Below are 23,165 nucleotides of genomic sequence, written 5' to 3'. Positions count from 1 at the left end.
GCCAAGGAGATCAATGAATGCATTGATTGAGGAAGAGATGAGAATGAACTTGATTCGGGGAATGCAACATCTCCTAAACCCAATGGTTTTCCCATTTCTGATCTTACCCATTCTCTTTACTTTCTGCCATTTAATTTCATGCTCATTACCCCAATTCCCCATTTAAGATTCTGCACTTTAATTCCTGTTATTTACTTTCCAGTCATTTAAAATTCTGCATCTCAATCTAAATTCTGTTTAGCTCAACTAGCACATTCTTCTAACTAAAGTTGCTTGACCAATCAATCCTTGTGGGATTCGACCTCACTCTATTGTGATTTTTACTTGACGACAACTCGGTATACTTGCCGAAAGGAAATTTGTTGAGAGACAAGTTTTCATGTATCAAGTTTATGGCGCCGTTGTCGGGGATTGATTTTGAATCAACAATGATTAAGTTTGAAGATCACTAGACTGAGCATTTTTCTTTTTTGTTTAGTTTATTTAGTTAATTTCTTTTAGTTTATTTTAATTTCTTCCTCACCCCCTGAACCCTCTTTAATTTTTTTCGTTCTTTCTTTCTTTGATTACAATTCTGCTCACTAACCCACTAACTGTTTGATAATTTGCATCACTCACACTAACAATTAATCTAACAAGAATAGTTTCTTTATTTTATCTCCTGTTGTGCAATCTGTTTGTTGTATGACAGGGAGAAGAGAAGGAGTTTCAACATCCTTTGATTCAGAACCTGTAAGAACCCTTTGGAGACTAAGAAGGCAAGCAAGAGGGAAAAGGATTATTGGTGCTGAAGAAGAAGAGGAAGAGTATTTTGAACCCAACATGGAAGAAAATATGGAGAATAATCATGAAGAAGAAGCTCATAATCATGCTAGAGAAGGCCATACAAACCGTGCTAGGCAAGAAAGGAGAGTCTTAGGATCCTATATCAATCCTAATCCAGAAAACTGTGGAAGCAGCATTCAGAAGCCCACCATACATGCCAACAATTTCGAGCTAAAACCCCAGCTCATCACTCTTGTGCAAAATAATTGCTCATTTGGAGGAGGTGCTCAAGAAGATCCTAATCAACACTTAACCACCTTCCTGAGGATTTGTGACACAGTGAAGTCCAATGGAGTCCATCCAGATGTCTATAGGTTGCTCTTGTTCCCTTTTTCACTCAGGGACAAGGCATCCAAATGGCTTGAATCCTTCCCAAAGGAGAGCTTAACTGATTGGGAAGAAGTGGTAAACAAGTTTTTGGCAAGATTTTACCCTCCTCAAAGGATCAATAGGCTAAGAACTGAGGTGCAAACTTTTAGACAACAAGATGGTGAGACACTTTATGAAGCATGGGAGAGATTCAAAGACCTAACAAGGAGATGCCCACCAGAGATGTTTAATGAGTGGGTTCAACTTCACATCTTCTATGAAGGTCTTTCATATGAGCCAAAGAAGGCTGTGGATCATTCATATGGAGACTCTCTAAACAAGAAGAAAATCATTGAAGAAGCCATAGATGTCATTGAAACAGTTGCTGAAAATGACTACTTCTATGCCTCCGAAAGAAGTAACACCAGAGGAGTAATGGAGCTGAACCACATGGATGCATTGTTAGCTCAAAACAAGATGATCACCAAGCAGCTAGCAGATCTTACTAAGAAGGTGGAGGAGAACCAAGTTGCAGCAGCCATCACCTCATCATCAGCTCAAGAAGGAGTAAACATAGGAGAGGAAGGTGACTGGGAGCAAGCCAACTATGTTAGAAACTCACCTAGAAAAGTCCATGGCCCATACTCCAAAACTTACAACTCTGGATGGAGAAATCACCCTAACTTTGGATGGGGAAACCAACAAGACCAAGGGCAAGATCAGACACGCCACAACCTCAACTCCAACAACAATGCAACTCATCGAAACACCTCACAGAGATATTACTAACATCCATCTAGCCAATCTTCTCAACCACCTAATCTCAACCCACCATCAATAACCGAGGATAGGCTCTCAAGGATTGAGGGTCTACTTGAAAATCTCTGCAAGGAGATTCAAGATAGTAAGGCTTTTTGGGAAGAAGTGCAATCCAACATGTAGAATCAAGATGCTGCCATCAAGAAACTGGAAACACAGATTGAATTCTTATCAAGCAAGTCCCTGGACACAATAAGTACAGCAATATTAACTCAATACCAAAGGAGGAATGTCAAGCTATCACCCTCAGAAGTGGGAAGGAATTGAAGGAGACCCACAAGAAACCACCAGAGAAGAAATTAGATGAAGAAAACAAAGGACATGAGAAAGCTCAACCTTCAACTATGCCACATCTAGAAGAAGAAGAACTCAAACCATGTTTCTCAAAGGTTACATACCCCCAGCAGCTGCAATTAAAGAAGAGGAGAGAGGACAACCAATTCTCAAGATTCTTGGAAATCTTCAAGAAACTACAAATAAACATACCGTTTGCTGAAGCAATAGAGAAAATGCCACTCTATGCCAAGTTCTAGAAAGAATTGATGACCAAAAAGAGAAGCTGGAAGAATAATGAGACCGTGGTGCTCACGGAAGAATGCAGCGCCATCATCCAACACAAATTGCCCCAGAAATTGAAAGATCCTGGGAGTTTCCAAATCCCTTGTATCATTGGGGAGATCACTGTGGAAAGGGCTTTATGTGATCTAGGAGCCAGCATAAACCTAATGTCTCTAGCAATGATGAAAAAAATGAAGATTGAGGAAGCCAAACCAACAAGAATAGCGCTGCAACTAGCAGACAGATCATTCAAATTTCCCTATGGGATAGTAGAAGATCTGCTGGTGAAGGTGGGAGACTTCATCTTTCCAGCAGATTTCGTCGTATTAGACATGGAGGAAGGAGCTAAGACTTCCATCATCCTGGGAAGACCATTCTTAGCCACTGCCGGAGCCATTATTGATGTCCAAAAGGGTGAACTTGTCCTTAGATTACATGAGGAGAAAATGACATTCAATGTGTTTAAGGCCATGAGTTACCCAGACAAATCATTGGGAGAATATATGAGATTGGACTCCGTAGAGGCTTTCGTACAAGAAACTCTTGAAGAAGAACTTGAAGCATCAACAGAAGAAGAATTAGCAGCAAGCGAAGAAGCTGCAGCCGCTGAAATACATGTTTAAGGCATACTAGAAGACAAGGAGGAAGGAAAAGAAGTGCCCAAATTGGAGCTTAAAGCATTGCCCACCATTCTCAAATATGCATACTTGGGAGAAAATAAAAGTTATCCAGTGATCATAAATTCAGCCCTTAGCCAAGAACAAGAGGAAGAGTTGATTCAAGTCTTGCGAAAGCATAAGGACGCCATTGGATGGACACTTACTGACTTGAAAGGAATCAGTTCAGCCATATGCATGCATAAGATACTCCTGGAAGAAGGTGCCAAACCATCCATTCAGCCCCAAAGAAGGTTGAATCCAGCAATGAAGGAAGTAGTGCAGAAAGAAGTTATGAAATTGTGGCAGGGTGGAGTAATCTATCCAATTTCAGATAGCCAATGGGTCAGCCCAGTTCAAGTCGTTCGCAAGAAAGGAGGAATCACTGTGGTGCCCAACGAAAGGAATGAGCTAATCCCTACAAGAACCATCACAGGCTGGAGAATGTGTATTGACTATAGGAAGCTCAATGAAGCCACAAGAAAATATCATTTTACACTTCCCTTCATAGATCAAATGTTGGAAAGACTTGCAGGAGATGCATATTATTGTTTTCTAGTTGGTTATTCAGGATATAACCAAATAGTAGTTGATCCAAGAGACCAAGAGAAAACATCATTCACATGCCCATATGGAGTGTTTGCCTACAGGCGCATGCCATTTGGCTATGTAATGCACCAGCAACTTTTCAATGCTGCATGCTCTCCATCTTCTCAAATATGATAGAGAAGTTCATTGATGTTTTCATGGATGACTTCTTAGTATTTGGAGATTCCTTCCCTAATTGCCTAAACCATCTTGCCTTGGTATTGAAAAGATGTCAAGAAACCAATTTAGTCTTGAACTGGGAAAAATGTCATTTCATGGTGACAGAGGAAATAGTTCTTGGCCATAAAGTTTCTAATCAAGGCATTGAGGTAGACAGAGCTAAGGTGGAGTTAATTGAAAAGTTACCTCCACCAAGTGATGTCAAGGCAATTAGGAGCTTTTTGGTACATGCTGGCTTCTACAGAAGGTTTATTAAAGATTTTTCAAAGATAGCCAAGCCCTTAAGCAATCTCCTAATGTCTGATACACCATTTATTTTTGATGAGAAATGCATGCTAGCATTTGAAAACTTAAAAAATAGGCTATCCTCAGCTCCTATCATCACCCCTCCTGATTGGAATTTACCATTCCAACTGATGTGTGATGCATCTGATTTTGAAGTTGGGGCAGTGTTAGGACAAAGAAAAGAAAGTTTGGTGCATCTGATATACTATGCCAGCAAGGTCCTTAATGATACTCAAAAGAATTGTACCACTACAAAAAAGGAATTATTGGCAATAGTTTTTGCATTTGACAAATTTAGATCATATCTTATTAGCTCTAAAGTTATTGTTTTCACTGATCACACAGCACTCAAATATCTATTTACCAAACAAAAGTCAAAACCAAGACTAATTAGATGGATCTTATTGTTGCAGGAGTTTAACATTGAAATTAGAGACAAAAAGGGTGTGGAGAACAAAGTGGCAGACCATCTATCCAGAATCCCTTGTGAGAAGAATGATGCCTATGATACAAGTGTAAATGAATTCTTCCCAGATGAGCAGCTAATGATGATTCATAAAGCACCATGGTTTGTGGATATTGCCAATTTTAAAGCAACCGGTGACTTATCCCCTGGAATCAACAAATATCAAAGAAAGAAACTCATCAATGATGCCAAGTATTTCATTTGGAATGAACCCTATCTCTTTAAGAAATGCTCAGATGGAATCCTTAGGAGGTGCATCTCAGAAGAAGAAGGACGAAGGGTCCTTTGGAGTTGCCATAGTGCTAGTTTTGGAGGTCACTTTGGAGGAGAAAGAACTGCCGCAAAGGTGCTGCAATGTGAGTTCTTCTGGCCCACTATCTTCAAAGATGCTAAGGAATTGGGGAGAAGCTGCAACGAATGCCAAAGGGCTGGCAACCTGCCCAAGAGAAATGAGATGCCACAGTAATACATTCTAGAACTTGAACTGTTTGATGTATGGGGAATTGATATCATGGGACCATTCCCACCCTCATATTCAAACAAGTTTATCTTGGTGGTAGTAGACTATGTATCTAAGTGGGTGGAGGCAGTGGCGACCCTAACTAATGACAACAAGGTGGTTATAAACTTTCTTCGAAAGAATATCTTCACCAGGTTTGGAGTCCCACGAGCCCTCATCAGTGATGGATGGAGCCATTTCTGCAATAGACCATTGGAAGCCCTACTCCTACGATATGAGGTGAAGCATAAGGTTACCACACCTTATCATCCCCAAACAAGTGGGCAAACAGAGATATCTAACCGAGAGTTGAAAAGGATTTTGGAAAAGACTGTGGGAATATCAAGAAAGGACTGGACGAAGAAGCTAGATGATGCTCTTTGGGCATACAAGACAGCCTTCAAAACACCAATTGGGATGTCCCCATATCAACTGGTGTATGGTAAGGCTTGTCACTTGTCGTTAGAGCTGGAGCACAAGGCCTCCTGGGCCCTTAAAACACTGAACCTAGATAGCACCGCTGCTGGTGAAAAAAGGGTTCTGCAGCTTCAAGAATTGGAAGAATTTAGATCCCAAGCCTATGAAAATACCAAGATCTATAAGAAAAAAGCAAAAAGAAGACATGATCTCAATTTGGTACCCAGAAGTTTTGAAGAAGGGCAACACGTGCTTCTCTACAACTCTAGACTGAAACTCTTTCCTGGGAAACTCAAATCAAGATGGTCGGGACCCTTCCTAGTCACAAAAGTCTCACCTTATGGACACATCGAAATAATGGAAGAAGGCTCAAAGAGAAGATTCACGGTGAATGGACAAAGACTCAAACACTACTTGGGCAGCATGGGGGAGAACCCCAAACAGAAGTACAACCTCAACTAAGGAAAGAATCGTCGAGCTAGCGACGCTAAAAAAGTGCTTTGTTGGGAGGCAACCCAACCTGAGGTAATTCTGTTTTCATAAGTCTTTCAATATAAATTCCAAGTTGGATTCTCTATAGTGTGAGGAACTAAGTTTGGTGTTACACACGAAAAATAATTCAAGGGTGAATATAAGGCTCTAAGTTTGGTGTTCCACCAAAACTCTAACTGAAGAGTGCATTGCAACCCTTAGAGATGAAGCATCCCTCTAGCCATTAGAGAACTTACTTGACAGAGGCTTAGCCTCTAAGATATAGATTATTTCTTTTTTTAGCTCATAGTTGTTTCTTAATAAAAAGCACACAAGGTCCTTACATGCATCTAAATTGTCAAGTAAGCAAAGAACTAAGTTTGGTGTTCACACACCAAAGTAAGTTCTGAAGCTCACAAACATATATGCATGGTAACCCTCTTCCAAGTTCTTGGAGAACAAGTAACTTTCAATAGTGTTGCAGGAATTCAATCAATCTCAGGGAATGAGCATACCCATTCATCCAAGGAAACAGACAGGGATGCAATTATTAGGACAAGAATACCAAGGAAGGTATCATGAGGTTGTTTCAACCCATCTCGAACTGCAAAACTCTAAGAGAAAAATGATTGAATAAAACCTGCATCTTTTACTTATTCTCCTTTATTCACAATTTTAATGGTGCTAGCTTAATGTCTTAAGTGTTCACTTTCACCTTTCTTACTTGTATGCTTGTCTTTTTAAGTTAATCAAAAAGAAAATGTTATGAAAAGAACAAGAGTGGAGTTATTTTATGAAGTGCATTCTGAATGTTTGTGGTAGGTTGATTAGTAAGCTAAGTTGGTTCACCAAAGAAGGAAAGAAAGCAACTATCTATCCTAAGTCCTTTGTTTGAGACACACCCTTTGAGACTAGCTAAATGATAAGATCCCAATAAGAAAAGAGGAAGAGCAATAAAAGTGAAAAGGAAAGAAACACAATAAGAAACAATGCTAGGCATCAAGGATTTCAAAGTTGAGTCATGTGTCTGTGGTGTTTATGTACAAAGGATATACTTGGATGAATAAGCTCTTAGGGGTGCATTATCACTTGGTAACTTGGATTAACTAATCCGGGATTATCAGCTGAAAGTCCACTATCAAGAGTAACCTTTGCTACAAAACACTTAGTAACCCAAAGAGGTGCTGGACACCAAGGTCTCAAGAAAGGAAAAATAACAAACCATATGCCTGTGGTGTGTTTGTATGAGGGAAAGAGACTTGAGGGAGTAAGTCCTTAGGGGTGTCTTAACACCTAGCACCTTAAAACCAACTGGTTTGGGAGTGCTGACTGAAAGCTTATCATAAAGAGTCGCCCTCCTACAAAGCACTTAGCAAAAAGAAAAATAAACTTTGAAAAAGAAGGAAGGATCAATAAGAAAGAAGTCTCAAAGAGTTCAATCAAGAAAGTGACTATGGATTTGATAAAGGCTTGAAACCTAGAGGGAAAGAACCTAAGTTGCTATGCATGAAACCCCATAAACCAGGGATGCTACTTCTATTTTATCTTCTTGTTATTTCATTTCATTCTTATTATGCTTCAGTACTTGCTTAGGGACAAGCAAGCTTTAAGTTTGGTGATGTGATGCCAGGGCATCTAGGCCAGTTTCACTGACCTTTTCTTTACTGTTTTAGGGTAGTTTCATGCATTTTCTTAGTGAATAAGGCAAGTTTTAGATGAAATTACACTTACACCTTGATTCAAGCAACTTTTGTGAACTTTGAATAAACTCATGAGTATTTTGCTAGAATTGCATGATAAATTAATGATGCATAATCTCATGACTTTGGCTAGAGCTTTGATGCACTTTAATTGCTTATTTTCAGGGCAAAGGAAGCAAGGAAGAACCACGTTGGTATTCACGTTAACCTAGTTAATGTGAACACTAACGTGGAATGGTAAAGCTTGCAACGTTAATGAGAAAAGTGATCACCAATAATGCCTGCGAAGCCATCCAAAGCTCACGTTACTTGCCACGTTAACTAAGTTAACGTGGTAGTTAACGTAGAAGAAAAAGGAACTCCAACGTTAAGAGAAAAAGTGAACACCACTAACGTTGGAGAACTTGGCAATGATCCACGTTAAGAGTCACGTTAACTTAGTTAACGTGAACTCTAACATGGAAGAGAAAAACAAGAGCCAACGTTAGTGACACTCACTTTTTTCACTAACGTTGGACCAACTAGCATTGCCTACGTTAACTTTCACGTTAAGACTATTAGCGTGAAAGTTAACGTGGAGTTGAGATCAAAGAGCCAACGTTAGTGACACTCAGTTTTTTCACTAATGTTGGATGATGGCATCACTACTACGTTAAGAGCCACGTTAACTACGTAGAGAATATGGCATTTGGAGCGTTAGTGACAAAGGTGAGTGTCACTAATGCTCTCGAAGGTGGATCACACCTACGTTAAGAGTCACGTTAGCTATACTAACGTGGACTCTAACGTAGGAACAAAGGGGCACTAAGCAACGTTAATGGGAAAAGTGATTCCCATTAACATTTGCGAAGGGGTATAAGCCAACGTTATTGGGAAAAGTAAGTCCCAATAACGTTGGCCAAGTGTAGAGAAAGCAACGTTAGTGGTCACCTTAAGACCACTAACGTTGGATTTAACGTGGATATATGAGGTTGGAACGTTAGTGGAAAAAGTGAATGCCACTAACGTTCTCGAACCCACAATGGCAATCAACATTAAATCCTACTAAATACCCAAAGCCTAATTCATATTTCTCTGCAAGTTGGGCCCACTAAAGATGAGAACTACTTCAACTCAAGATCCAAAGCCCACATCCAAGACTTGAAGAACTCACTAGAAGATCAAGAGGAGTAGTATATATAGGAGTAGTTTTGAACTATAGAGAAGCTTGGCACATTTGGGAACTACTCTCTATAGATTTACTTTTCTGCACTTTTAGCATGGATTCTTCTTTTCTGCCATTTTTCATTTCTAGAGTTATGAACAACTAAACCCCTTTCATTGGGTTAGGGAGCTCTGCTGTAATTTGATGGATCAATTATAGTTTTCATTCTTCTTCTTCTTCTTTCTTTTCTCTTGATCTTACTAGAAAGCTTTCAATCTTAATTCAATTGGTTAGTTGTCTTGGAAAAAAAACTCTCCATAATTGGATCTCCTTTGAGCCTTGGAAAAGGGATGAGGAGATCATGCTAGAAATGCTTTCTCATGTTGGACCAAATTGGGGTCTGGGCGGATATAGTGACATGTAATCCTCCCAACACTTTGATTTGGAAATACATGTGGTATAATCAGTGACCACACTTCATCTCTTCCCTTGAGCAATTAAATCAAGGAATTGGGCAATTGTTCAAGCTTAGAGAGATTGGATTGCAAAGGAATTGGGATCCAATCACTTAAGATTGCCAAGGAGATCAATGAATGCATTGATTGAGGAAGAGATGAGAATGAACTTGATCCGGAGAATGCAACATCTCCTAAACCCAATGATTTCCCCATTTCTGATCTTACCCATTCTCTTTACTTTCTGCCATTTAATTTCATGCTCATTACCCCAATTTCCCATTTAAGATTCTGCACTTTAATTCCTATTATTTACTTTCTAGTCATTTAAAATTCTACATCTCAATCTAAATTCTGTTTAGCTCAACTACCACATTCTTCTAACTAAAGTTGCTTGACCAATCAATCCTTGTGGGATTCGACCTCACTCTATTGTGAGTTTTTCTTGACGACAATTCGGTATACTTGCCGAAGGGAAATTTGTTGAGAGACAAGTTTTCATGCATCAAGTTTATGGTGCCGTTGCCGGGGATTGATTTTGAATCAACAATGATTAAGTTTGAAGATCACTAGATTGAGCATTTTTATTTTTTGTTTAGTTTATTTAGTTAATTTCTTTTAGTTTATTTTAATTTCTTCCTCACCCCCTGCACCCTCTTTAATTTTTTTCATTCTTTCTTTCTTTGATTACAATTCTGCTCACTAACCCACTAACTGTTTGATAATTTGCATCACTCACACTAACAATTACTCTAACAAGAATAGTTTTTTCATTTTATCTCATGTTGTGCAATCTGTTTGTTGTATGACAGGGAGAAGAGAAGGAGTTTCAACATCCTTTGATTCAAAACCTGAAAGAACCCTTTGGAGACTAAGAAGGGAAGCAAGAGGGAAAAGGATTATTGGTGCTGAGGAAGAAGAGGAAGAGTATTTTGAACCCAACATGGAAGAAAATATGGAGAACAATCATGAAGAAGAAGCTCATAATCATGCCAGAGAAGGCCATGCAAACCGTGCTGGGCAAGAAAGGAGAGTCTTAGGATCCTATATCAACCCTAATCCAGGAAACTGTGGAAGCAGCATTCAGAAGTCCACCAAACATGCCAACAATTTCGAGCTAAAACCCCAGCTCATCACTCTTGTGCAAAATAATTGCTCATTTGGAGGAGGTGCTCAAGAAGATCCTAATCAACACTTAACCACCTTCCTGAGGATTTGTGACACAGTGAAGTCCAATGGAGTCCATCCAGATGTCTATAGGTTGCTCTTGTTCCCTTTTTCACTCAGGGACAAGGCATCCAAATGGCTTGAATCCTTCCCAAAGGAGAGCTTAACTAATTGGGAAGAAGTGGTGAACAAGTTTTTGGCAAGATTTTACCCTCCTCAAAGGATCAATAGGCTAAGAACTGAGGTGCAAACTTTTAGACAACAAGATGGTGAGACACTTTATGAAGCATGGGAGAGATTCAAAGACCTAACAAGGAGATGCCCACCAGAGATGTTTAATGAGTGGGTTTAACTTCACATCTTCTATGAAGGTCTTTCAAATGAGTCAAAGAAGGCTGTGGATCATTTATCAGGAGGCTCTCTAAACAAGAAGAAAACCATTGAATAAGCCATAGATGTCATTGAAACAGTTGCTGAAAATGACTACTTCTATGCCTCCGAAAGAAGTAACACCAGAGGAGTAATGGAGCTGAATCACATGGATGCATTGTTAGCTCAAAACAAGATGATCACCAAGCAGCTAGCAGATCTTACTAAGAAGGTGGAGGAGAACCAAGTTGCAGCAGCCATCACCTCATCATCAGCTCAAGAAGGAGTAAACATAGGAGAGGAAGGTGACTGGGAGCAAGCCAACTATGTTGGAAACTCACCTAGAAAAGTCCATGACCCATACTCCAAAACTTACAACTCTGGATGGAGAAATCACCCCAACTTTGGATGGGGAAACCAACAAGACCAAGGGTAAGATCAGAGACGCCACAACATCAACTCCAAAAATAATGCAACTCATCAAAACACCTCACAGAGATATTACCAACATCCATCTAGCCAATCTTCTCAACCACCTAATCTCAACCCACCATCAATAACCGAGGATAGGCTCTCAAGGATTGAGGGTCTACTTGAAAATCTATGCAAGGAGATTCAAGATAGTAAGGCTTTCCGGGAAAAAGTGCAATCCAACATGCAGAATCAAGATGCTGCCATCAAGAAACTGGAAACACAGATTGAATTCTTATTCAAGAAAGTCCCTGGACACAACAATTGCAGCAATATTAACTCAATACCAAAGGAGGAATGTCAAGCTATCACCCTCAGAAGTGGGAAGGAATTGAAGGAGACCCACAAAAAACCACCAGAGAAGAAATTAGATGAAGAAAACAAAGGACATGAGGAAGCTCAACTTTCAAATCCTATGCCACATCTAGAAGAAGAAGCACTCAAACCATATTTCTCAAAGGTTCCATACCCCCAGCAGCTGCAATTAAAGAAGAGGGGAGATGACAACCAATTCTCAAGATTCTTGGAAATCTTCAAGAAACTACAAATAAAAATACCCTTTGCTGAAGCAATAGAGCAAATGCCACTCTATTCCAAGTTCTTGAAAGAATTGATGACCAAACAGAGAAGCTGAAAGAATAATGAGACTGCGGTGCTCAAGGAAGAATGCAGCGCCATCATCTAACACAAATTGCCCCAGAAATTGAAAGATCCTGGGAGTTTCCAAATCCCTTGTATCATTGGGGAGATCACTGTGGAAAAGGCTTTATGTGATCTAGGAGCCAGCATAAACCTATTGTCTCTAGCAATGATGAAAAAAATGAAGATTGAGGAAGCCAAACCAACAAGAATGGCGCTGCAACTTGCAGACAAATCATTCAAATTTTCCCATGGGATAGTAGAAGATCTGCTGGTGAAGGTGGAAGACTTCATCTTTCCAGCATATTTTGTGGTATTAGACATGGAGGAAGGATCTAAGACTTCCATCATCCTGGGAAGACCATTCTTAGCCACTGCCGGAGCCATTATTGATGTCCAAAAGGGTGAATTTGTCCTTAGATTACATGAGGAGAAAATGACATTCAATGTGTTTAAGGCCATGAGTTACCCACACAACTCATTGGGAGAATGTATGAGGTTGGACTCCGTAGAGGCTTTGGTACAAGAAACTCTTGAAAAAGAACTTGAAGCATCAACAGAAGAAGAATTAGCAGCAAGCGAAGAAGCTGCAGCCGCTGAAATACATGTTCAAGGCATACTAGAAGACAAGGAGGAAGGAAAAGAAGTGCCCAAACTGGAGCTTAAAGCACTGCCCACCACTCTCAAATATGCATACTTGGGAGAAAATAAAAGTTATCCAGTGATCATAAATTCAGCCCTCAGCCAAGAACAAGAGGAAGAGTTGATTAAAAAGAAATATGCATACTTGTTCCCCTTTATTCACAATTTTAATGGTGCTAATGTCTTAAGTGTTCACTTTCACCTTTCTTACTTGTATGCTTGTCTCTTTAAGTTAATCAAAAAGAAAATGTTATGAAAAGAACAAGAGTGGAGTTATTTTATGAAGTGCATTCTGAATGTTTGTGGTAGGTTAATTAGTAAGCTAAGTTGGTTCACCAAAGAAGGAAAGAAAGCAATTATCTATCCTATGTCCTTTGTTTGAGATACACCCTTTGAGACTAGCTAAACAATAAGATCCCAATAAGAAAAGAGGAAGAGCAATAAAAGTGAAAAGGAAAGAAACACAATAAGAAACAATGCTAGGCGTCAAGGGTTTCAAAATTGAGGCATGTGTCTGTGGTGTTTATGTACAAAGGATATACTTGGATGAATAAACTCTTAGGGGTGCATTATCACTTGGTAACTTGGATCAACTAATCCAGGATTATCAGCTGAAAGTCCACTATCAAGAGTAACCTTTGCTATAAAACACTTAGTAACCCAAAGAGGTGCTGGACACCAAGGTCTCAAGAAAGGAAAAATAACAAACCATATGCCTGTGGTGTGTATGTATGAGGGAAAGAGACTTGAGGGAGTAAGTCCTTAGGGGTGTCTTAACACTTAGCACCTTAAAACCAACTGGTTTGGGAGTGCTGACTAAAAGCTTATCATAAAGAGTCGCCCTCTTACAAAGCACTTAGCAAAAAGAAAAATAAACTTTAAAAAAGAAGGAAGGATCAATAAGAAAGAAGTCTCAAAGAGTGCAATCAAGAAAGTAACTAAGGATTTGATAAAGGCTTGAAACCTAGAGTGAAAGAACCTAAGTTGCTATGCATGAAACCCCATAAACCAGGGATGCTACTTCTATTTTATCTTCTTGTTATTTCATTTCATTCTTCTTATGCTTTAGTACTTGCTTAGGGACAAGCAAGCTTTAAGTTTTGTGTTGTGATGCCAGGGCATCTAGGCCAGTTTCACTGACCTTTTCTTTACTGTTTTAGGGTAGTTTCATGCATTTTCTTAGTGAGTAAGACATGTTTTGGATGAAATTACATTTACACCTTGATTCGAGCAACTTTTGTGAACTTTGCATAAACTCATGAGTATTTTGCTAGAATTGCATGATAAATTGATGATGCATAATCTCATGACTTTGGCTAGAGCTTTGATGCACTTTAATTGCTTGTTTTCATGGCAAAGGAAGCAAGGAAGAACCACGTTGGTATTCACGTTAACCTAGTTAACGTGAACACTAACGTGGAATGGTAAAGCTTGCAACGTTAATGAGAAAAGTGATCACCAATAACGCCTGCGAAGCCATCCAAAGCTCACGTTACTTGCCACGTTAACTAAGTTAACGTGGTAGTTAACGTAGAAGAAAAAGGAACTCCAACGTTAAGAGAAAAAGTGAACACCACTAACGTTGGAGAACTTGGCAATGATCCACGTTAAGAGTCATGTTAACTTAGTTAACGTGAACTCTAACGTGGAAGAGGAAAACAAGAGCCAACGTTAGTGACACTCACTTTTGTCACTAACGTTGGACCAACTAGCATTGCCTATGTTAACTTTCATATTAAGACTATTAACGTGAAAGTTAACGTGGAGTTGAGATCAAAGATCCAACGTTAGTGACACTCACTTTTGTCACTATCGTTGGAAGATGGCATCACTACTACGTTAAGAGCCACGTTAACTTAGTTAATGTGAGTTCCAACGTAGAGAATGTGGCATTTGGAGCGTTAGTGACAAAGGTGAGTGTCACTAACGCTCTCGAAGGTGGATCACACCTACTTTAAGAGTCACGTTAGCTATACTAATGTGGACTCTAACGTAGGAACAAAAGGGCACTAAGCAACGTTAATGGGAAAAGTGACCCATTAACGTTTGTGAAGGGGTATAAGCCAACGTTATTGGGAAAAGTGAGTCCCAATAACGTTGGCCAAGTTTAGAGAAAGCAATGTTAGTGGTCACGTTAAGACCACTAACGTTGGATTTAACGTGGATATATGAGGTTGGAACGTTAGTGGAAAAAGTGAATGCCACTAACGTTCTCGAACCCACAATGGCAATCAACGTTAAATCCTACTAAATACCCAAAGCCTAATTCATATTTCTCTGCAAGTTGGGCCCACTAAAGATGAGAACTGCTTCAACTCAAGATTCAAATCCCACATCCAAGACTTGAAGAACTCACTAGAAGATCAAGAGGAGTAGTATATATAGGAGTAGTTTTGAACTATAGATAAGCTTGGCACATTTGGGAACTACTCTCTATAGATTTACTTTTCTGCACTTTTAGCATGGATTCTTCTTTTCTGCCATTTTTCATTTCTAGAGCTGTGAACAACTAAACCCCTTTCATTGGGTTAGGGAGCTCTGTTGTAATTTGATGGATCAATTATAGTTTTCGTTATTCTTCTTCTTTCTTTTCTCTTGATCTTACTAGAAAGCTTTTGATCTTAATTCAATTGGTTAGTTGTCTTGGAAAAGAAACTATCCATAATTGGATCTCCTTTGAGCCTTGGAAAAGGGATGAGGAGATCATGCTAGAAATGCTTTCTCATGTTGGACCAAATTGGGGTCTGGGCGGATATAGTGACATGTAATCCTCCTAACACTTTGATTTGGAAATACATGTGGTATAATCAGTGACCACACTTCATCTCTTCCCATGAGCAATTAAATCAAGAAATTGGACAATTGTTCAAGCTTAGAGAGATTGGATTGCTAAGGAATTGGGATCCAATCACTTAAGATTGCCAAGGAGATCAATGAATGCATTGATTGAGGAAGAGATGAGAATGAACTTGATCCGGAGAATGCAACATCTTCTAAACCCAATGATTTCCCCATTTCTGATCTTACCCATTCTCTTTACTTTCTGCCATTTAATTTTATGCTCATTACCCCAATTCCCCATTTAAGATTCTGCACTTTAATTCCTGTTATTTACTTTCCAGTCATTTAAAATTCTGCATCTCAATCTAAATTCTGTTTAGCTCAACTAGCACATTCTTCTAACTAAAGTTGCTTGACCAATCAATCCTTGTGGGATTCGACCTCACTCTATTGTGAGTTTTATGGTGCACGAAATTGTGATCATCACTGGCGCCATCAACATGGTACGCTCAATTGCAATCTCAACTCTTTATCACAACTTCGTAGAACTAACCAGCAAGTGCACTGGGTCGTCCAAGTAATAAACCTTACGCGAGTAAGGGTCGATCCCACGGAGATTGTTGGTATGAAGCAAGCTATGGTCATCTTGTAAATCTCAGTCAGGCGCATTCAAATGGTTATGGAGGATTAATGATTAAAAGATAAATAAAACATAAAATAAAGATAGAGATACTTATGTAATTCATTGGTGATAATTTCAGATAAGCATATGGAGATGCTTTGTCCCTTCCGTCTCTCTGCTTTCCTACTGTCTTCATCCAATCCTTCTTACTCCTTTCCATGGCAAGCTGTATGTTGGGCATCACCGTTGTCAATGGCTACAGTCCCGTCCTCTCAGTGAAAATGTTCAACGCACTCTGTCACAGCACGGCTATTCATCTGTCGATTCTCGATCATGTCGGAATAGAATCCAGTGATTCTTTTGCGTCTGTCACTAACGCCCCACAATCGCGAGTTTGAAGCTCGTCACAGTCATTCAATCCCTGAATCCTACTCAGAATACCACAGACAAGGTTTAGACCTTCCGGATTCTCAAGAATGGCCGCCAATGGATTCTAGCTTATACCACGAAGATTCTGATTAAGGAATCTAAGAGATACACATTCAAGCCTTGTTTGCATGTAGAACGGAGGTGATTGTCAGGCACGCGTTCATATGTGAGAATGATGATGAGCGTCACATAATCATCACATTCATCATGTTCTTGGGTGCGAATGAATATCTTAGAACAAGAATAAGCTGAATTGAATGGAAAATAGTAGTGATTGCATTAATACTCGAGGTACAGCAGAGCTCCACACCTTAATCTGTGGTGTGTAGAAACTCCACCGTTGAAAATACATAAGTGATAATGGTGATCATTGGCTTTGGCCCCAGAGAGGGAACCAGAAGAACCAAGATCTAGGCATGGCCGAGAGGCCAGCCCCTATGATCTAAGAACTAGACGTCCAAAGATAGATGAAAATACAATAGCAAAAGGTCCTATTTATAGAGAACTAGTAGCTTAGGGTTTACAAAAATGAGTAAATGACGTGAAAATCCACTTCCGGGCCCACTTGGTGTGTGCTTGGGCTGAGCATTGAAGCTTTCATGTGTAGAGACTTTTCTTAGAGTTAAATGCCAGCTTTTGTGCCAGTTTGGGCGTTTAACTCCCACTTCTGTGCTAGTTCCGGCGTTAAACGCTGGGAATTCTTGAGCTGATTTGGAACGCCGGTTTGGGCCATCAAATCTCGGGAAAAGTATGGATTATTATATATTTCTGGAAAGCCCTGGATGTCTACTTTCCAACGCAATTGAGAGCTCGCCAATTGGGCTTTTGTATCTCCAGAAAATTTACTTCGAATGCAGGGAGGTCAGAATCCAACAGCATCTGCAGTCCTTTTTCAGCCTCTGAATCAGATTTTTGCTCAGGTCCCTCAATTTCAGCCAGAAAAATACCTGAAATCACAGAAAAACACACAAACTCATAGTAAAGTCCAGAAAAGTGAATTTTAAATAAAAAATAATAAAAATATAATAAAAACTAACTAAAACATACTAAAAATATACTAAGAACAATGCCAAAAAGCGTATAAATTATCCGTGCGGAGTTGTGCGGAGTTGTGACTAAGTGTAATTCACGTGTGAGAGCTACCAAGTTATTGGAGCCATTGTTGATGATCACAAATCCGTGCACCAAGTTTTTGGCGCCGTTGCCGGGGATTGTTCGAGTATGGACAACTGACGGTTCATCTTGTTGCTCAGATTAGGTAATTTTCTTTTCAAAAAAAGTTTTCAAAAATTTTTCAAAATTTTTCTTTGTTTTCATTTTCCCAAAAATTATTTTCGAAAAAAAATTTTTAAATTATTCTATGGCTTCAAAACTTTCAAGAATGAATTCTAGAGTTTCATGGTAACATGTTGAATCCCAGATGGCTGTAAAGCCATATTCAAACTCCTTTGGAATTGGTCTTCAACTAATCACCACAATGCATGTAATTCCATCCTAAAGCTGACTGGCTATTAAGTCATGTCAAACCCTTTGATTGGAGCTTTGGGCTAATATTGATAGATTCCTGGAATTCTTCTTAAAGATTTTGAATTTCTTATTTTCTTTTTTTTTCCATATATTTTTCGAAAAAATATAATAAAAATACAAAAAATTAGAAAATCATAAAAATAAAAAATATTTTGTGTTTCTTGTTTGAGTCTTGAGTCAATTTTTAAGTTTGGTGTCAATTGCATGCTTTAAAAATTTTTTCTTGCATTTTTCGAAAATTCATGCATTCATGGTGTTCTTCATGATCTTCAAGTTGTTCTTGACAAGTCTTCTTATTTGATCTTGATGTTTTCTTGTTTTGTGTTGTTTGTTGTTTTTTCATATGCATTTTTCGTTTGTTAGAGTCCATGCATTAAAGATTTCTAAGTTTGGTATCTTGTATGTTTTCTTTGCATCAAAAATTTTTCAAAATTATGTTCTTGACGTTCATCATGATCTTCAAAGTGTTCTTGGTGTTCATCTTGACATTCATAGTGTTCTTGCATGCATCATGTGTTTTGATCCAAAATTTTCATGTTTTGGGTCATGTTTGTGTTTTTCTCTCTCATCATTAAAAATTCAAAAATAAAAAAATATCTTTTCCTTATTTCCCTCCAAATTTTCGAAATTTTGAGTTGACTTGGTCAAAAAAATTTAAAATTAGTTGTTTCTTACAAGTCAAGCCAAATTTTCAATTTTAAAAATCTTATCTTTTCAAAACCTTTTTCAAAAAAAAAAATCAAATCTTTTTCATTTTTATCTTATTTTCAAAAATTTTAAAATCATTTTCAAAATCTTTTTCTTAATTTTATTTCAAATTTTCGAAAATTATGCTAACAATTAATATGATTGATTCAAAAATTTGAAGTTTGTTACTTTCTTGTTAAGAAAGGTTCAATCTTTAAATTCTAGAATCTTATCTTTTAAGTTTCTTGTTAGTCAAGTAATTAATTTTAATTTTAAAAATTAAATCTTTTTCAAAATATTTTTTTCTTAAAAATCTCATCTTATCTTTTATCATATCTTTTTATCTTATCTTCTTATTTTATCTTTTCATCATATCTTTTTCAAAAATTTGATTTCAAAATATCTTATCTAACTTCTTATCTTCTTATCTTTTCAAATTTGATTTTTATATCTTTTTTAACTAACTATTTGACTTTTTGTTTGTTTCTTATTTTTTTCAAAACCAACTAACTACCTATCCCTCTTTAATTTTCGAAAATATCTCATCTCTTTTTCAAAAATTCTTTTTTAATTGTTTTAAATTTTAGTTTTAATTATATCTTATCTTTAATTTTCGAAAATCACTAACTACTTTTTCAAAATTATTTTCGAAATTCTCTATCTCTCCTCTTCTTCTATTTATTTATTTATTTACTAACATTTCTCTTCACCTCTCTTCATCTCCAATCACTGCCTCTATCCTCACCCTTGTGATTGGATTCTCCACTTTTATTTCTTTCTTCTTCTACTAACAATAAGCAACCTCTTTACTGTGACATAGAGGATTCCTCTTTCTTTTCTTATTCTCTTCTTCCCTATATGAGCAGGAACAAGGAAAAAGGCATTCTTGTTGAAGCTGATCCTGAACCTGAAAGGACTTTGAAGAGGAAACTAAGAGAAGCTAAATTACAACAATCCAGAGATAACCTTTTTGAAATTTTCGAACAAGAGAAGGAGATGGCAGCCGAACCCAACAACAATAATGCAAGGAGAATGCTAGGTGATTTCACTAAACCAACGTCCAAAATTGATGGAAGAAGCATCTCCATTCCGACCATTGGAGCAAACAATTTTGAGCTGAAACCTTAATTAGTTGCTCTAATGCAACAGAACTGCAAGTTTCATGGACTTCCATCTGAAGATCCTTACCAGTTTTTAACTGAGTTCTTGTAAATTTGTGAGACTGTTAAGACGAATGGAGTAGATCCTGAAGTCTACAGGCTCATGCGTTTTCCTTTTACTGTAAGAGACTGAGCTAGAGCATGGTTGGACTCTCAACCTAAAGATAGCCTGGACTCCTGCGATAAGCTGGTCACAGCCTTCTTGGATAAATTCTTTCCTCCTCAAAAGCTGAGCAAGCTGAGAGTGAATGTTCAGACCTTCAAGCAAAAAGATGGTGAATCCCTCTATGAAGCTTGGGAAAGATACAAGCAGATGACCAAAAAGTGTCCTTCTGACATGTTTTCAGAATGGACCATATTAGATATATTCTATTATGGTTTATCTAAGTTCTCTAAAATGTCACTGGACCATTCTGCAGGTGGATCCATTCACTTAAAGAAAATGCCTGCAGAAGCTCAAGAACTTATTGACATGGTTGCAAATAACCAATTTATGTACACTTCTGAGAGGAATTCCGTGAATAATGGGACGCCTCAGAGGAAGGGAGTTCTTGAAATTAATGCTCTGAATGCCATATTAGCTCAGAACAAAGTGTTGACTTAGCAAGTTAGCATGATCTCTCAAAGTCTGAATGGATGGCAAAATGCATCCAATAGTACTAAAGAGGCAGCTTCTGAAGAAGCTTATGATCTTGAGAACCTTGCAATAGCAGAGGTAAATTACATAGGTGAACCTTATGGGAACACCTATAATTCATCATGGAGAAATCATCCAAATTTCTCATGGAAGGATCAACAAAAGCCTCAACAAGGCTTTAATAATGGTGGAAGAAACAGGCTAAGCAATAACAAGCCTTTTCCAGCATCTTCTCAGCAATAGACAGAGAATTCTGAGCAGAACCCTTCTAATTTAGCAAATTTAGTCTCTTATCTGTCTAAGGCCACTTTAAGTTTCATGAGTGAAACAATGTCCTCCATCAGAAATTTGGAGGCACAAGTAGGTCAGCTGAGTAAGAAAGTCACTGAAACTCCTCCCAGTACTCTCCCAAGCAATACAAAAGAGAATCCAAAAGGAAAGTGCAAGGCCATTGATGTAATCAATATGGCCGAATGCACAAGGGAGGAGAAGGACGAAAATCCTAGTGAGGAAGACTTCCTGGGACGTCTCTCAAACAAGAAGGAGTTCCCTATTGAGGACCTGAAGGAATCTGAGGCTCATATAGAGATCATAGAGATTCCATTAAATATCCTTCTTCCATTCATGAGCTCTGAAAATTATTCTTCCTCTGAAGAAGATGAAGATGTAACTGGAGAGCAAGTTGCTCAATATCTAGGAGCTATCATGAAGCTGAATGCCAAGTTATTTGGTAATGAGACTTGGGAAGGTGAACCTCCCTTGCTCATTAGTGAACTTGATACATGGGTTTAGCAAACCTTACCTCAAAAGAAACAAGATCCTGGCAAATTCTTAATACCCTGTACCATAGGCACCATGACCTTTAACAAGGCTCTGTGTGACCTGGGGTCAAGCATAAATCTTATGCCACTCTCTGTAATGGAGAAGCTGGGGATGATTGAGGTACAGCCTGCCTTATTCTCATTACAATTGGTAGACAAGTCAGTAAGACAGGCTTATGGATTAGTAGAGGATGTGTTAGTAAAGGTTGAAGGCCTTTACATCCCTGCTGATTTCATAATCCTAGACACTAGGAAGGAAGGAGATGAATGCATCATCCTTAGAAGACCTTTCCTAGCCACAGCAGGTGCTGTGATTGATGTTAACAGAGGAGAATTAGTCCTTCAATTGAATGGGGACTACCTTGTGTTTAAGGCACACGGCTATCCTTATGTAACAAGGGAGAGTAAGCATGCAGAGCTTCTCTCAGTACAGAGTCAAAAAGAGCCCCCACAATCAAACTCTAAGTTTGGTGTTGGGAGGCCACAACCAAACTCTAAGTTTGGTGTTGAGAAGACCCCACATTCAAACTCAAAGTTTGGTGTTGGGAGACCTTCATCATGCTCTAAACTTCTCTAAAGCTCCATGAGAGCTCACTGTCAAGCTAGTGACATTAAAAGAGCGCTTGTTGGGAGGCAACCCAATTTTTATTTATCTAATTTTATCTTTATTTTATTGTTCTTTTATGTTTTATTAGGTACATGATCATGTGGAGTCACGAAAAAAATACTAAAATTAAAAACAGAATCAAAAACAGCAGAAGAAAAATCACACCCTGGAGGAAGGACTTACTGGCGTTTAAACGCCAATAAGGTGCATCTGGCTGGCGTTCAATGCCAGAACAGAGCATGGATCTGGCGCTGAACGCCAGAAACAAGCAACATCCTGGCGTTTGGACGCCAGGAATGTGCCCTGAGGAAAGCTGGCGCTGAACGCCAGTAACAAGCATGGAACTGGCATTCAACGCCAGAAACATGCTGCACATTGGCGTTGAACGCCCAGAACGTGCATCACTTCGGCGTTTAAATGCCAGAATGGTATGCTAAGGCATTTTACATGCCTAATTGGTGCAGGGATGTAAATCCTTGACACCTCAGGATCTGTGGACCCCACAGGATCATCTCAGGATCTGTGGACCCCACAGGATCCCCACCTAACATATTCCCCCCTCTTCTCAACATTCATTCTCTCTTTCCAATAAACACTCTTCCCCAAAAACCCTTCACCAATCACCTCAATCTCTCTTCCCAATTACCCCTTTCACCACTCACATCCATCCACTCTTCCCCATAAACTCCACCTACCTTCAAAATTCAAAAATCTTTCCCACCCAAACCCACCCTAAATGGCTGAACCTACCCTCTCCCCCCTCCCTATATATACCCCTCCATTCTACTTCACTTTCACACAACACAACCCCCTCTTCTATACCTTGGCCGAAACCTACACCTCCCTTTTCCTCTATATTTTCTTCTTCTTCTTCTTCTTCTCTTCTTTCTTCTCTTGCTCGAGAGCGAGCAATATTTAAAGTTTGGTATGGTAAAAGCATAAGCTTTTTGTTTTTTCATAACCTTGATGGCACCCAAGGCCGGAGAATCCTCTAGAAAAGAAAAAGGGAAGACAAAAGCTTCCACCTCCGAGTCATGGAAGATGGAAAGATTCATCTCCAAAGCCCATCAAGACCACTTCTATGATGTTGTGGCCAAGAAGAAGGTGATCCCTGAGGTCCCTTTCAAGCTCAAGAAAAATGAGTATCCGGAGATCCGACATGAGATCCAAAGAAGAGGTTGGGAAGTTCTAACCAACCCCATTCAACAAGTCGGAATTTTAATGGTTCAAGAGT

The 23,165-nt window shown here is 38.8% G+C and overlaps 2 protein-coding genes and 2 non-coding genes across 4 annotated transcripts; 2 read left to right on the top strand and 2 right to left on the bottom strand.

Annotated features, from left to right (window-relative positions):
- Positions 1-1,275: 1,275 nt before the first annotated feature.
- Positions 1,276-1,383, bottom strand: LOC130971434 (small nucleolar RNA R71). Its single transcript, XR_009082654.1, has one exon. It is a non-coding gene; the product is annotated as a small nucleolar RNA R71 (small nucleolar RNA).
- Positions 1,384-2,495: 1,112 nt separating this feature from the next.
- On the top strand, positions 2,496-3,134 carry LOC130966645 (uncharacterized). The gene has a single exon (XM_057891463.1). It carries the CDS (start codon positions 2,496-2,498, stop codon positions 3,132-3,134), a length of 639 nt encoding a protein of 212 aa, XP_057747446.1.
- A 2,468-nt stretch (positions 3,135-5,602) lies between these two features.
- On the top strand, positions 5,603-6,064 carry LOC130966644 (uncharacterized). The gene has a single exon (XM_057891462.1). It carries the CDS (start codon positions 5,603-5,605, stop codon positions 6,062-6,064), a length of 462 nt encoding a protein of 153 aa, XP_057747445.1.
- A 4,704-nt stretch (positions 6,065-10,768) lies between these two features.
- Positions 10,769-10,876, bottom strand: LOC130971433 (small nucleolar RNA R71). Its single transcript, XR_009082653.1, has one exon. It is a non-coding gene; the product is annotated as a small nucleolar RNA R71 (small nucleolar RNA).
- Between the last annotated feature and the right edge of the window lie 12,289 nt (positions 10,877-23,165).

Source organism: Arachis stenosperma, chromosome 3 (genome assembly GCF_014773155.1).
Source record: "Arachis stenosperma cultivar V10309 chromosome 3, arast.V10309.gnm1.PFL2, whole genome shotgun sequence".
NCBI lineage: Eukaryota > Viridiplantae > Streptophyta > Magnoliopsida > Fabales > Fabaceae > Arachis > Arachis stenosperma.
The sequence above is the reverse complement of the archived record's forward strand: the minus strand, read 5'-3'. Positions and strand labels throughout refer to the sequence as shown.